General features: G+C 38.3%; 1 protein-coding gene across 2 annotated transcripts in view; it reads left to right on the top strand.

Annotated features, from left to right (window-relative positions):
* The first annotated feature begins 1,766 nt into the window (after positions 1 to 1,766).
* Positions 1,767 to 13,940, top strand: part of Mgtor (Megator) — a 31,169-nt gene continuing 18,995 nt past the window's right edge. For both annotated transcript variants that reach the window (XM_067773750.1, XM_067773749.1), the window contains exon 1: positions 1,767 to 2,059. In XM_067773750.1, coding sequence (XP_067629851.1) covers positions 1,909 to 2,059 — 151 coding nt within the window. In that variant the 5' untranslated portion in view covers positions 1,767 to 1,908. The remainder of the gene's footprint in view (positions 2,060 to 13,940) is intronic.

Here is a 13,940-nt window from a genome sequence, read left to right as displayed (position 1 = left end):
CATTGACCAGTTTGCATGCATGCTTATGGAAACATCAACATTTTCCAAATAAATTTTTGATGTTGTAAAAGGCTGGAATTAATATTAAATAAATACAAATAGATTACATATTTATAATCTGCACTTTTACATAATTATTTCGAATTATTTTCACAATTTTTCAAACTTTAATTAGGTGTTTTTGCATAAAACTGCAAACGGTCAAAAATTAGCCCACAAAAGTTTACTAGTGAGAGAGCGATCAGCTGACACGTTCTTACGGAAAAAATAAAAATTGTTTTGATTTCTACGTTCCGGGCTACGTACGTACGGGCGTTGCACGTCGCTGAGTTTTCGTTTACATTGCACACTCATAAGACAGGTCGTGTCAGCTGACACGTTTTTGGTACGTACGTTAGTGAGTAACTGCCGCATTATGGAACAACTCATATCTAGGGGCAGTAGCACTTCATGACGCCGCGGCCATTAGCGACAATAGGAACGTTCCATTGAGTTATCGAGCTCTGGTTCATGATCAAATTTCATTGGAACGGTCTGGACCAACTTTATGAGAGCTGGCAGCACTAATATAAAATATCTGTTTTGTTGAAAATTAGAACAAACGTACACAAAAATTTAAGTTACTGATAGAATTATTAACATTTATTATTTATTTTCCTTACATCTTCTTCAAGTTGTTCAATCTTTCCACGTATCTGCTTTTAAATATGGCGAAATCTTTTATATATACATGTATGTACACATATTTATTTCAGTGCTACCATGCCTGTAAATATATGGTTGGCTCATCTCATCAGCTGATTTTATTTTTTTTATTTCACTGGAGTAGGGATTGTCACAAGGAGAAGGCAAACTCAAAATGAAACCAACACATTGACAACATTTTCTTACTAGACATAAAAGCTGCTAAGTTCTATGTTTTCATTCCTTTTCATTCGTCTAACACCAACACGCTGATTTTGACAATCTGAACAAAGGCATGTTGTTTCTGTAGAGATGAGCCAATAGTTGAGCCTTCAGTGCTACCAATTCAAAAGTGCTTAGTTGTCAAAAAATCTACTACAGAAAACGAAACGAACAGAACTGCGGGTTAGGGGGTCAGAATATTCCCGGGGTAGGTATGCCTGTCGTAAGACACGACTAAAATACCAGATTCAAGGGGCTGTGTAGCGCAACCCTTCAGGTTGCCAGCGCAATATAAAGCTTCTCCAAACACAATTGTCAACCTCACCTATTCGCGGCGAATCCTGTTTCACTAACAGACTACGCTCTGGCGACCCCAAGCTCCTCACGGAACTTGGCGGTTGAGAGGGAGGGGATAGCCTGAAGGCTTAATGTGGCCACATAAATCGTTCCCGATATGGTCGGGCTAGCACCTTAATGGTGCTGCGGTACCGGAGCGTACCGGATCTGAATCCGGCAAAGGACCATTACACCGATAACATTCCCCAAAGCCTTCGGGGAGCAACCTTATCGCTACAGCAACAACAACAACAACAGAACTGCTATACCGATCAAAAATTGAACCATATACATAAATATGAGGACCACAACGTTGTTGCTTTTGAATGTTAAATTTCTATCCGTATTTGGTTCACGCGTCATTGGAAAGTCACTAATATAGAACAAAAGGGCAAAAAAAAAAAATTTAATTGCCGCTAGATGTTGAACCGCTGATGTGACATTAGCTTAGGTTGGTTAATTTTTCCCGCTTTACAGCACTACGCTGTCATACAATTATTGCATCTGGTAACCTCTTTACATCTTTCGCGCAGTTTCAGCTTTTGCCGCTGCATATACTATAAAATTATTTGTTTTTTGCTGAAAAAACGGGCCGTGTATAATAAATATAATAATTGAATTTCGTTTTTTGTCGTCTTGCAAAAGTATAGTTTGTGTGCATTAAAAATGGATCTCGCAGGTCCGCAATTGATTTCAAATATTTTGTCTACTGAAGAGTTGGAGCAGACACCGCCTCAGGTACAGGAGAAACTTAAAACTTACCTGGATGGATTTTTTGATGAATACTGCAAAAATAAAGCTGCTGCCAATCGCCTGCGTAAGTATAACATGTTCTACCATGGAACCAAATCTGAAAGCCTGAATAAAATAAATTATCTATTTTGCAAGTTCTAACCTCAAATAAATGGCGTCTCTTGCACTCTTCACAGACTGCAAAATCGTGCCTACATATATGCATACACAATTATGTCTGTGAAAAAGAAAAACAATTTTTTTTTTGTAGTGACTAGAGCCACTAATCCAGCTTCCAAACAAATGCATCTAGCCTTCTGCATTTAGCAATTGAAAAAACATACAACGCCAATGTCAAACACTAAAATCAAGGACATGTTTGGAAGCGACAGTCCCAAGTTGGGACCCACTTGTAGAATGCAAAGTTATCCCCTCAAGCAAGAATAAATTAAAAAAAGTGTGTGCAAAAACTAGAAGTCGTCTGCTGTTGTTGTTGTTGTTGTTGTAGCAATCTCGCCCCACCTAATAGCTGCGACCGATCACAAATTGTCATCAATATCCTCTAACGGGAGTCCAAGGAAACTTGCCGTTTCAACAGGGTTGGACCATAAGGAAAGGGGTGTTAGAGGCGTTGGTTCCACATTACAATTGAAGAGATGGTTGGTGTCATGTGGGGACACATTGCAAGCGGGGCATACAATTTGTATGTCGGGGTTGATTCTGGATAGGTAAGAGTTTAACCTGTTACAGTATCCAGAACGAAGTTGAGCAAGAGTGACACGCGTTTCCCTGGGGAGTATGCGTTCCTGTTCCGCAAGTTTTGGATAATTTTCGTTAAGTACTGGATTCACCGGGCAATTCCCGGCATAAAGGTCCGACGCCTGTTTATGGAGTTCACCAAGGACCTGCTTGTGTTTTTTCACTTCATACGGCTGGGTTCTCAGGTGCCGTATTTCCTCAAAATGCTTACGGAGATGACTCCTTAAGCCCCTAGGCGGTGCTGGTTCCTCAATCAGATGTCTGTTGGGATGCCCAGGTTTCTGGGTATTCAACAGGAACTGTTTGGTCGGGATCTCATTTCTCTCCCTGATGGGGAGTATTCTCGTCTGCTAATACTCGTATGTGTTCAAAAATATCGAGAGAGGTTAAAAAAACCCATTTTGCCCCAGTCATTTATTCGAAATCGAAAAAAATTTTTGCAGGCGACTTCGGAACCGGGGGTGGGATCCATAGTATTTTAGTGCAGGGCACTGCATTGATAGCCTTCTGGCTATAACAACAATAGACTTTTTTGGCGCGGTAAAAGTCTAGAACAGCGGACGACTGCTAATACACTACCAAGGTATATAACCTTTCTCATTCTCAGTGCTACTTCAACTGTTTTTTCTTTGTAATTTACAAACATATCTTTACCATTTTTATATTATACTAGTCTGTTGTTGTTGTTGTAGCGATTAGGTTACTCCCCGAAGGCTTTGGGGAGTGTTATCGATGTGATGGTCCTTTGTCGGATACAGATCCGATACGCTCCGGTAACACAGCACCATTAAGGTGCTGGCCCGACCATCTCGGCAACGATTTATATGGCCACATTGAACCTTCAGGCCATCCCTCCCTCCCCACCCCCCAAGTTCCATGAGGAGCTTGGGGTCGCCAGAGCCTCGTCTGTTAGTGAAACGGGATTCGCCGCTCGAAGGTGAGGTTGACAATTGGGTTGGAGAAGCTATATGTTGCGCTACACAACCCCTTGAATCCCATTATACTAGTCTATTTTCATTATCTTTCTATAAAAAATGACTTGCATTTTCAAAAACTGTCAGGTAAAAAGCGAATCCGAACATTTTGTCTCTTGTTGGCTTTGCGATGGGTTCGCCCATGGAAAGTGCGCGGGACTGGCGGCTAGAGTTGTTGACACTGTCAATGATGGGGAGAAGGGAGTACGTTGGTCATGCATTAAATGCAGATCAACTGAAATTTACCTATTTTACTGTTTATACAAACTCGAAATGCCTTTTCTGAAATTGCTAAAGTTTTCCATAATCACAGAAAAGTTCAATCAATACGATAGCTTGTTCAAGTCTTTTGGATGAGTTACCGCATTGTTTAAATAGAAATAAAGACAACCGCGATAACTAACAAAAACGCTCTAAGGTTTACCTAACGCTTTGAATCTTAATCCTTCTCTGAACATTAAAGTTCCGCAAGTGGAGCTCATAGACTTGGCTTCCCCTAATCCGCAAGCTGTGGTTCCATCCACTACTAAGGCCGCAGAAAAAACCTTAGAGTCTCAAACTGTAACTTCTGAAATTGCAACTTCTCAACCTGTGACTCCTTATTCAGAAGCACTGGCTAAGAAGCTGGTTGTAGTCCCGCTTAAAAAATCGATTTTTGTGTCTCGCTTTGACAAAGACACCTCCGTTGAGGATATCAAGTCTTATGTCACTTCGAAAATTAAGACTGACGACATGACTAAGAAAATTTAAATTTAATTACGAAAGAAACATTTCTTCATTTAGAAGTGATGTCTACTCGAAAGATTTTGATAAACTTTTGGACAGCGCATTTTGGCCACCAGGAGCTTTTGTTCGCGAATTTGTACATAAGACTATTGAGATTACTCAAAATGTAGCAAAAATTCCTCCTCAAAGTTCTGATCCAAAAAACTTAATTTAACATCTTGCTTAAGCATTTACTATCAAAAGGTTAGAGGCTTAAATACTAAATTAACTGACTTATATTTGAAAACCATTCACTGTAACTATAATATTATTGCTTTTACCGAAACATGGCTGAAACCCAATGTTTTAAATTTCGACATTTTTTGCGGTGAGTACCAGACCTATAGAAATGACCGCTTAAATAGGAACGGAGGTGGTGTCTTGGTAGCTGTACAATCTTCAATTCTATCTGAAGATGTTAATTTACCCGAAGTTGATTCGAATTTAAATGCATCCGAATCTTACTAGGCCGGGGTCATATTTACTTAGCCGTTTGCTATATTCCACCGTCTTCTGATCTATCAGTGTATATGCACCTGAGATTCTTTTCGATCATAGACTTAATAAACATATAAACATATATACATACATACATATACATACATATTTCACTGTTACAGTCAATTCGATGATAAAGCCCACGGACTCAATGATTGTATTAGGCGACTTCAACCTGCCACATATATCTTTGAATACCGTTGATCACAATATTGTCCCCGTATCATCCAAGATGCATATCAATGCCTTTTTGGATGGAATTACAGATCTTTGCCTTAATCAGACCTACTTTTTTCCGAATAAGTATGGAAAATTCTTAGACTTAGCATTTGTTGACAACATATCTAAATTCTCTATAAATCATGAATCATGAATTTTGACAGTACGAACATTTCTCAGAGTATTTTTGACATTACCACCAACGAATTACACAAACAAACAACATGGAGTTTGTGTGTGTATGTCCGCTCGCTGTTACCACCTTACGGTTTCACCATTGGCTATAGCATTGCCAGCACAATTCAAACATAAAGTATCACGTTTTTGTTAACGTTTTTAACGTTAACGAAAGCTTTTCGTTTGGGTTAAAAACGAGATACATTTTATCTTGATAATTTCTTTATCGATAATATTTCGAAGTGTTTCAACAGAAACGGTGGAAATTTTTTGATAAACGATTAGGTTAACGTTAAGGTGCATCCCTGATTTTAACTATTTAAATAAAGAGCTTTCTGAGATAACGTGGGCTCTATATAAAGAGGATGTAGAGCAAAACGTTTTACATTTTAATAAAACCATTTATACCTTATTTGAAAAACATGTTCCCAAACGCACATGCTCGTACACTGAACCAGTGCAAGCCTGGTTTATTAAAGAGCTAAAAGCTTTAAAAAATAAGAAATCACATTTATTCAAATTATATAAGAGAACCGGTTTACATTCTTATTATGCACAGTACGCTATTTTCCGTCATTAGTATTTTGAACTTAATAAAAAGTGTAATAAAACTTACATATGTAAAATTAAAAGAAACACTATTTGCAACCCCATGTCTTTTTATGATTTCGTAAACTCTAAACGCAGAACTAACGGGTTTCCTTCTGCTATGAAGTTTAGAAATAGCATTTCCAGCGATAATCAAGAGATTGCAAATTTCTTCGCTCAATTCTTTCTCTCTAATTACTCTGCTGTGGCTGATTTATCACCTACAAATTATCCATATGAGCTCCATTCTAGTAACTCAATATATGCTCCACATTTGTTGCCTGAAGATGTTCTATTACATCTAAAGACCCTAAAAGAATCCTCAAATACGTTCCCAATTTGATCCCAACATGTTTTCTTAAAAAATGTCCGGAATACATTTACCAGCCCCTTACTGATCTGTTTAACCTCTATTTAAAAAGTGGCATTTTCCCGGCGGCTTGGAAGGAATTTTTTTTTATCCTACTCCATAAAAAAGGAAGCAAGTCGGCTATTGAAAAATATCGTGGAATAGCAAAGCTCTCCGCTATCCCTAAGCTTTTCGAAGCAATCGTTACTAATCACCTTACATTTTCGATTTCTACATTGATAGATAGTTCTCAGCATGGATTTTGTAGAGCCAAATCAACCACAACCAATTTGCTTGAATTTACAACTCACGTCACAATCATCATACCGACGTTATATACACTGATTTCAGCAAAACATTCGACAAAGTACGCCACTCATTACTTGTTTATAAACTCGACTTGCTTGGCTTTCAACCTGGCCTAACTCGCTGTATCTCCTCCTATCTTTGCGGTAGAACTCAAAGAGTCATTTTTAAAAACATTTGTTCGAATGTCATCGATGTTCCCTCCGGTGTGCCTCAGGGCAGCCATCTCGGTCCTATTGTGTTTTTGCTCTTTATAAACGATATTTCCACAACTATAAAATATTCTAAAATTTTAATGTATGCTGACGGCGTAAAACTTTTTAAGACATACGTGTCGGTTGAAGAACGTTCTGTACTCCAGGCGGATTTAAATTCTTTAGTTACTTGGTGTAATGCGAATTTTATGCCGCTCAACATAGAAAAATAAAAATTCATTTGTTTTTCACGTGGGAACGTACAGCCAGCTTCTTACACAATTGATGGCCAAACTCTGGAAAGCGTTGATGTTTTTGTCGACTTGGGAGTTACAATGAATTGCAAACTTAGTTTCAACCCTCATATTAATTTCATTTCATTTCATCTATTTATTACGGCAAAAAAGCCTAATTCATAAATTAAATTATATTACAATTTACTATCTTATTGCTAAGGTTTTACAATATTCATAAAGTTTTGCTTTAAAAGCTACGATTTCATTACAACTTTTTATATCTATAGGCAGTTCATTGAAACTTTTTAGACCTTTATAAAAAATATTTTGCTGATCTATTTCAGTTCTGAATAAAGGCAGTTTGAAATTGTGTTTATTCCTTGTATTAATGTTATGTGTTTGCTTAACTAATACTACGTTATTACTTAGATATTCAGGTACATTTTCACTTTTAATATTAAATATAAACTTCATAGCGTAAAAAAAAATCTTTTGCTTGACACTTAACCAGTTCAAACTTCTCAGCATATCAGCCGTACGAGTATCTCTAGGTTTTTTAAGAATAAATCTATACATCTGTTTTGCATCTTTTGAAGTTTATCTATTTCTTTGTCTGACACAATGAATAGAATAGATGGGCAGTTTACAAAGTGCGGTTCTATAATGGACTTATATATAATTATTTTGTACTTTTTTTGAATATATTTGGATGTTCTCTGCATAACCCCAATTTTTTTCACAACTTTCTGGACTGTGTAGTTTATATATGTTCTTCAAACTTGAGTTTGTTATCAATTATAATTCCCAAATATTTTAAACTGTCAACTTTTTGTATGCTTTCAGCATTTATTTTTAAACCAATTATATTCTCATTAACGTTCCTCCTTATTATCATAAATTTCGTTTTATTTATATTAAGTTTCAGTCTATTTCCGCACAACCATTTATACAGGTTATTCAGTTCATGTTGTATTTTAGAAAGTGCAGAATTAATATTATTCTCACTAATCATTATTAATGCATCATCAGCGAATAGTTTAATTTCACAACCTTCAATAGCGTTAACTATATCATTAATATAAATTAAGAACAGTATCGGTGCCAAAACTGAGCCTTGTGGTAACCCTATGGGTACTTCCAATTCATCAGACATCACGGTATTTATAGCCGTTTTCTGTCTCCTCTGCTTCAAATAGCTGCGAAACCAGTCAAGTTCTATACCAGTTATACCAATACGTTGCATTTTTTTGATTAAGATCTCCCTATCCACTGTTTCAAAAGCTTGTTTGAGGTCTAGGAAGACTGAAACAACCACTTTTTTATTATTTAACTCTTCTTTCCAGTCATGTATCACCAAAATAAGAGCTGTCTCACATGAATGTTTCTTTCTAAAGCCTGACTGTTGGTGGGCTAGTATATTATTATCTTCAAGGTATTTCGTTAACTGGTTCTTAACATAAGCTTCAAGTATTTTACAGACACTAGGCAGGGTGTTTATGGGTCTAAGTTCTTCAGGTTTTACTGTCTTTTTAACTTTTTCCACTGGTATCACCGTTGACGTTTTCCACTCTTCTGGTACAAGACCCTCTTCTAGGCTGTTATTGATTATTTGTGCGTAGAAATATCCTGTATACGATATACAGTCTTTAAGTACTCTATGAGATAAAAGTTTTCTGCCGCCTATTTTATATTTGAACTCTTTCAGAATATTAATAACTTCATCTGTTGTTATTTTGGCAAACTTTAATCTAGAATTGACTTGTACATCACTTAGTGCTACACGGCAAAACAGTTTTTACTTTTCGCCTTGAGAAATCTTCAATGGGACTCTCCGTATAATCTTCCTCCTTACACTAATCGGTTAAAACTAATAAATCTTCCTACCCTTGCAAGTCGTAGAGAAATGCTAGGTGTACTATTTATGGCAAGACTTTTAAATGGATCGATTTCAAGCCCATTTCTTTTGAACGAAGTAAACTTGAATGTTCCATGCCGAGTTTCAAGGCATTATAAACCTATAATTCTTAAACAATGCAGAAGAATTTCCAACTAAACGAACCTTTTCTATGTTTGTGTGAAGATTATAACTCTCATTCGAGAACAATTGATGTTTCGGAATCGCTCTTTGCCATAAAAAAAAAACGGTTCTATGTTCTCTTAATAATTAAAAAATTATATTTATACTTTTAATCTATTGTATTTTGTGAATCTATATTTCTCAGCTGATGAGTTTCTCTGTAGCCGAGCGGTTTTAGATCTCGGCGCTTAAGAAGCCACAGCCTCTCAAAGACTCGGTAACAAAAAAAAAAAAAAAAACTATGTATGAATTAAAAAACAAAAACAAAAAAAAAATTACAGGATTAACCTGGTTCCATCGGGCCACTTGAGGGCAGTGCGCTGCCGCAACGTCCGAGAAAAAGAGGGTCCGAGATTTAGAGGTACTATGACATTTTTTTTAATACAGGAGAGTCTTTAGTTGTTCCATGTGCATTTTTTAAGCCGAATTTCAAAAGCAACGAAAATCTGCATTTCGTTTTAATATTAAAGTGAAGTGTGCAAAATAAAAATCTATATATAAATAAAAAGAAAGGCTAAAATGTTTGTTATTTGGTCGCCGGTGTTTGAAGAGATGCGTCGGTCGATTTTGTTCAAACTTTCACACAAGTTGCGTAAACCTCACGCGGTGGTTACTACAGGTACAGGGTCTCGAGATATAGGCCAAAACGTGGGCCAGTGAATGCCTAGACAGTGTTTATACAATATGGATATCAAATGAAAGCTGTTGATGAGTGCTTCAGTACAGAGTAATATATTATCCAGAGACGGACTGGGACTAGGATTAGGGCTAGGACTGGGACTCGGAGTGGGACAGGGACTGGAATAAAATATATACCACCCTCTGGGACAGGCAATAAGGGATGCAGAAGAATGAGAAGGAATTGAGAGAAGAGAAAAGGAGAAGGAGATTGAGAAAGAGATAGAATGAGACGAAGATGGAGATAGATGAAGCGAAAAAGACGGAGGGAGGAGTGAATAAAAGGATTAGGAAAAAGTGAAGAGGGGGGAGGGTAGAGTCAGACGGAAAAAGCTTATTAAAATGTATGCAGATGTGCCAAATTTAGGGCAGGACAGCGTCTGACGGGTCTTCTAGTAACACAGCTCTCAGTACTGCCACGGAATGTCTACTTATGTCCACAGAACAAACCTACACAGTGAGGCGAGAATACTACCCATAAAGCAGAGTAAGGAAATTATGAACAAACCGTTTCTGCTGAATATCCAGAAACCTGGGTATCCCAAGAGACATATGATTGAAGAGTCCTCGCCTCCCCAGAAGAAAAAGATGAACATGACAAGACCCCCAAAAACATCCATAAAAATGCGTCAGGCCACTGTAACAGGGATTGCCCGGTGAACCCCGTTTTTAAAGATAAATACATTAAGGCCACATTTACTGAAAGCAACCTCCCCGGCTCAAATTTGATCTGGACACTGTAATATGTTCTGGACACTGTAATATGTTAGATTCTTACTTATCCAGAATCAACCCCGACATATCCAATGTATGTCCCACTTTTAATGTGTCCCCACATAACGCCTACCAAGTTTCAGATTGCAATATGGAACCAACACCTCTAACACCCTTATCTCCCCGGTCCAACCCTGTTGAAACGGCAAGTTTACTTCGTTACGTCCCTCCCACAAATTGTCACCCTCCCAGCAGATCCCTACAACGAGACTGCACAATATTCTTCGCTCCGGAAAGGTATCGAACCCAATCCGGGGCCTGTACCTGATCACTGTGAACAGAAATGGTTTTGCTGCGTTTGCCGGAAAAGAATCTTTTTAGAACGGTCACACTCTTGTCAATGTGTTACGAGTAAGGGATTGTTACACCGGACGGGATATTCTGGGCTAGACCCCAAAATTCGTTGTTGTTGTTGTTGTTGTTGTAGCGATAAGCTTGCTCCCCGAAGGCTTTGGGGAGTGTTATCGATGTGATGGTCCTTTGCCGGATAAAGATCCGGTACGCTCCGGTACCACATCACCATTAAGGTGCTAGCCCGACCATCTCGGGAACGATTTATGTGGCCACATTAAACCTTCAGGCCATTCCCGCCTCCCCACCCCCAAGTTCCATGAGGAGCTTGTGGTCGCCAGATCCTCGTCTGTTAGTGAAACAGGATTCGCCGCGGATAGGTGAGGTTGACAATTGGGTTCGGAGAAGCTATATATTGCGCTGGCAACCTGAAGGGTTGCGTTACACAACCCCTTGAATCTGGTATTTTAGTCGCCTCTTACGACAAGCATATCTACCGCGGGTATGTTCTGATCCCCTAACCCGCTGGGGCCCCCAAAATTCGTCGCCCCGTAACAAGGACACCACCCTGAGGCAACCCTTGTTTAATTCTTCTAGGCTTTGATAATTCGTTTCTGAATTGCACCGATGCCTGCCGACCACTCAGATAATTTGCGGTCCACCTTTTAAGACATGAGGGAAGGGTAGACCCCTCCAAGTCTTGCAGGAACATGCCATGGTTGACCGTATCAAAAGCTTTTGATAGGTCTAGCGCTACATCACGGTATTTATAGCCGTTTTCTGTCTCCTCTGCTTCAAATAGCTGCGAAACCAGTCAAGTTCTATACCAGTTATACCAATACGTTGCATTTTTTTGATTAAGATCTCCCTATCCACTGTTTCAAAAGCTTGTTTGAGGTCTAGGAAGACTGAAACAACCACTTTTTTATTATTTAACTCTTCTTTCCAGTCATGTATCACCAAAATAAGAGCTGTCTCACATGAATGTTTCTTTCTAAAGCCTGACTGTTGGTGGGCTAGTATATTATTATCTTCAAGGTATTTCGTTAACTGGTTCTTAACATAAGCTTCAAGTATTTTACAGACACTAGGCAGGGTGTTTATGGGTCTAAGTTCTTCAGGTTTTACTGTCTTTTTAACTTTTTCCACTGGTATCACCGTTGACGTTTTCCACTCTTCTGGTACAAGACCCTCTTCTAGGCTGTTATTGATTATTTGTGCGTAGAAATATCCTGTATACGATATACAGTCTTTAAGTACTCTATGAGATAAAAGTTTTCTGCCGCCTATTTTATATTTGAACTCTTTCAGAATATTAATAACTTCATCTGTTGTTATTTTGGCAAACTTTAATCTAGAATTGACTTGTACATCACTTAGTGCTACACGGCAAAACAGTTTTTACTTTTCGCCTTGAGAAATCTTCAATGGGACTCTCCGTATAATCTTCCTCCTTACACTAATCGGTTAAAACTAATAAATCTTCCTACCCTTGCAAGTCGTAGAGAAATGCTAGGTGTACTATTTATGGCAAGACTTTTAAATGGATCGATTTCAAGCCCATTTCTTTTGAACGAAGTAAACTTGAATGTTCCATGCCGAGTTTCAAGGCATTATAAACCTATAATTCTTAAACAATGCAGAAGAATTTCCAACTAAACGAACCTTTTCTATGTTTGTGTGAAGATTATAACTCTCATTCGAGAACAATTGATGTTTCGGAATCGCTCTTTGCCATAAAAAAAAAACGGTTCTATGTTCTCTTAATAATTAAAAAATTATATTTATACTTTTAATCTATTGTATTTTGTGAATCTATATTTCTCAGCTGATGAGTTTCTCTGTAGCTGAGCGGTTTTAGATCTCGGCGCTTAAGAAGCCACAGCCTCTCAAAGACTCGGTAACAAAAAAAAAAAAAAAACTATGTATGAATTAAAAAACAAAAACAAAAAAAAAATTACAGGATTAACCTGGTTCCATCGGGCCACTTGAGGGCAGTGCGCTGCCGCAACGTCCGAGAAAAAGAGGGTCCGAGATTTAGAGGTACTATGACATTTTTTTTAATACAGGAGAGTCTTTAGTTGTTCCATGTGCATTTTTTAAGCCGAATTTCAAAAGCAACGAAAATCTGCATTTCGTTTTAATATTAAAGTGAAGTGTGCAAAATAAAAATCTATATATAAATAAAAAGAAAGGCTAAAATGTTTGTTATTTGGTCGCCGGTGTTTGAAGAGATGCGTCGGTCGATTTTGTTCAAACTTTCACACAAGTTGCGTAAACCTCACGCGGTGGTTACTACAGGTACAGGGTCTCGAGATATAGGCCAAAACGTGGGCCAGTGAATGCCTAGACAGTGTTTATACAATATGGATATCAAATGAAAGCTGTTGATGAGTGCTTCAGTACAGAGTAATATATTATCCAGAGACGGACTGGGACTAGGATTAGGGCTAGGACTGGGACTCGGAGTGGGACAGGGACTGGAATAAAATATATACCACCCTCTGGGACAGGCAATAAGGGATGCAGAAGAATGAGAAGGAATTGAGAGAAGAGAAAAGGAGAAGGAGATTGAGAAAGAGATAGAATGAGACGAAGATGGAGATAGATGAAGCGAAAAAGACGGAGGGAGGAGTGAATAAAAGGATTAGGAAAAAGTGAAGAGGGGGGAGGGTAGAGTCAGACGGAAAAAGCTTATTAAAATGTATGCAGATGTGCCAAATTTAGGGCAGGACAGCGTCTGACGGGTCTTCTAGTAACACAGCTCTCAGTACTGCCACGGAATGTCTACTTATGTCCACAGAACAAACCTACACAGTGAGGCGAGAATACTACCCATAAAGCAGAGTAAGGAAATTATGAACAAACCGTTTCTGCTGAATATCCAGAAACCTGGGTATCCCAAGAGACATATGATTGAAGAGTCCTCGCCTCCCCAGAAGAAAAAGATGAACATGACAAGACCCCCAAAAACATCCATAAAAATGCGTCAGGCCACTGTAACAGGGATTGCCCGGTGAACCCCGTTTTTAAAGATAAATACATTAAGGCCACATTTACTGAAAGCAACCTCCCCGGCTC

This window comes from Eurosta solidaginis, chromosome 3 (genome assembly GCF_040869045.1).
Source record: "Eurosta solidaginis isolate ZX-2024a chromosome 3, ASM4086904v1, whole genome shotgun sequence".
Taxonomy (NCBI): Eukaryota; Metazoa; Arthropoda; class Insecta; order Diptera; family Tephritidae; genus Eurosta; species Eurosta solidaginis.
Note: the sequence above shows the minus strand (reverse complement) of the source record. Positions and strands in the feature narration are given on the sequence as shown.